The sequence below is a fragment of the Aptenodytes forsteri genome, unplaced genomic scaffold (genome assembly GCF_000699145.1).
Source record: "Aptenodytes forsteri isolate BGI_AS27 unplaced genomic scaffold, ASM69914v1 Scaffold183, whole genome shotgun sequence".
Taxonomy (NCBI): domain Eukaryota; kingdom Metazoa; phylum Chordata; class Aves; order Sphenisciformes; family Spheniscidae; genus Aptenodytes; species Aptenodytes forsteri.
In genome coordinates, this window is record NW_008795918.1 from 3,714,345 (window position 1) to 3,716,317 (window position 1,973).

Genomic DNA, 1,973 nt, shown 5'->3' on the forward strand with positions numbered 1-1,973 from the left:
AACAATAGATAGCCTCCTTGCATTGTATTTAAAGGAAATTATTGATAATAAATCACAAAGTTTTAAATATATTTGTATTATAGTGTATTAAGGAAAATACTCTGTAGAATGGGAAACATATTTCAGATAACCTTTAAAGATGGACTGTTTTGATTTTGACCCTGGTATTTATATTCGTAATGAATTTTGAAATTGCTGCTCTTTTCTGCCCCTCCCAAAAGGGACCTCTCACTTCCTCTGAAAATCATATGTTACTAAGATGTAATTGCACTTAAATGTTTTTTATGTTATTTTGCTCACAAAACGGTACATGTATTTAATGATTGCTTTGGCGTAATTGACCAGAGAGTTTATTAGCACATAGGAGATCTAAATGGTTTGTAATGAGTTTCCAGAGTGCACACTCTTTAGAGTGCTATTAATGGAAGGTTGTTCTTTTTCCAACACCTGTAGGTTGAAGATTCTCAAGGATCATTTTACTTACTCACTTTACGTCAATGTCTGTCGCTCCCTCTTTGAAAAGGACAAGCTGCTCTTCTCTTTTTGTCTGACTGCAAATCTCCTGAAGTATGAAAAATTGGTCAGTAATTAAAAAAAATTTGCACTTTGATATGATATATATTAAACTGCATATACAAACTATCAGTAATAGGAACATAAAGGATAAGAATAGAAAAATAAGTTTATATATAATTATATTATTTAAGCCTCAATTTTGTTGTTTATTTTCATTTTAATAAGCAATTGTAAGCATTAGAAAAGACTTTCTAGAATAAAATAAATATATAACAAACAGGTATGGCAAAACTGAGCTAGATGATAACAGTTTTTCTAAACATTACTGAAACCAAAGCCCAGCCTATGTTATTCTTACACTTTGCAAAATTTTACTGTAATGTATTCCAAATTCTAAGAGCGTATCAAAATGAATTGTAACCATTGATTTAAGAAACCACTCATCTTTTTCACTTAAGGTGCTAAATGTGTTTATTTTTGCATAGAATTCCTGAAAATCAAACACTTGTACCAACTGAATTCTAGTAATTTCTAGTAATTCTTTACAAAATATTTCTTTACAGTAATTTTTAAATTCATAATGAAATACACGCATTTTAACCATATCATCTGCAAAACAGTACTTAGGGTTGTTTGGAGTTGTTTCTTTCAGTGTAATATGGAAACATTTAAAATTTTAGAAACTTTTGAAATTTTCATATTGGGGGATACATAGAAGTGAATTCTTTCAAGAGCTGATGGTAATAATCATGGGACAGTGTTCTCCCATTCATAGGGACTTCAATTTACAAATTCAAGCGATCAAAGAAATTTTAAGATAAAGGAGTATTGAGAAAAGAATGAGACATGTAATAGGCTGATATTTCTTTTTCATATTTAGACTTGCATTATAGGGAAAAGTTGCAAAATGCATGGTTCCCTGAAATATGTCCAGTACTTTTTTCCTTCAACATTTTGGGATTTGAAGAACGGGTCTAAAAATCTAATCAGTTAACTTTGTTAATTCCCCAAGTTAGGGGTGCAGATGAACCTTTAAATTGGCTCATACCTTAGTTTTTTTGATTCCTTAAATTCATGTTTAACTGAAAACCAGACACTGAATACTTTGGAAATAAGCTTTTAGTAGTTGTATAGAAGCTTTTTCAACTAATGCAAGAATTCAGATCATAGAATCATAGAATAGTTTGGGTTGGAAGGGACCTCTAAAGGCCATCTAGTCCAACCCCCCTGCTGTGAGCAGGGACATCTTCAACTAGATCAGGTTGCTCAGAGCCCCGTCCAACCTGGCCTTGAATGTTTCCAGGGATGGGGCATCCACCACCTCTCTGGGCAACCTCTTCCAGCGTTTCACCACACTCAGTGTAAAAAATTTCTTCCTTCTATCCAGTCTATATCTACCTCCCTTTAGTTTAAAGCCATTCCCCCTTGTCCTGTCGCAACAGGCCCTGCTAAAAAGT

General features: G+C 33.0%; 1 protein-coding gene across 1 annotated transcript in view; it reads left to right on the plus strand.

Moving 5' to 3' along the window:
* Window positions 1–1,973, plus strand: part of DNAH7 (dynein axonemal heavy chain 7) — a 144,438-nt gene that overhangs the window by 117,221 nt on the left and 25,244 nt on the right. The window contains 1 exon segment of the mRNA XM_019473492.1: window positions 454–580. Within this exon segment, the coding sequence (XP_019329037.1) occupies window positions 454–580 (127 nt within the window).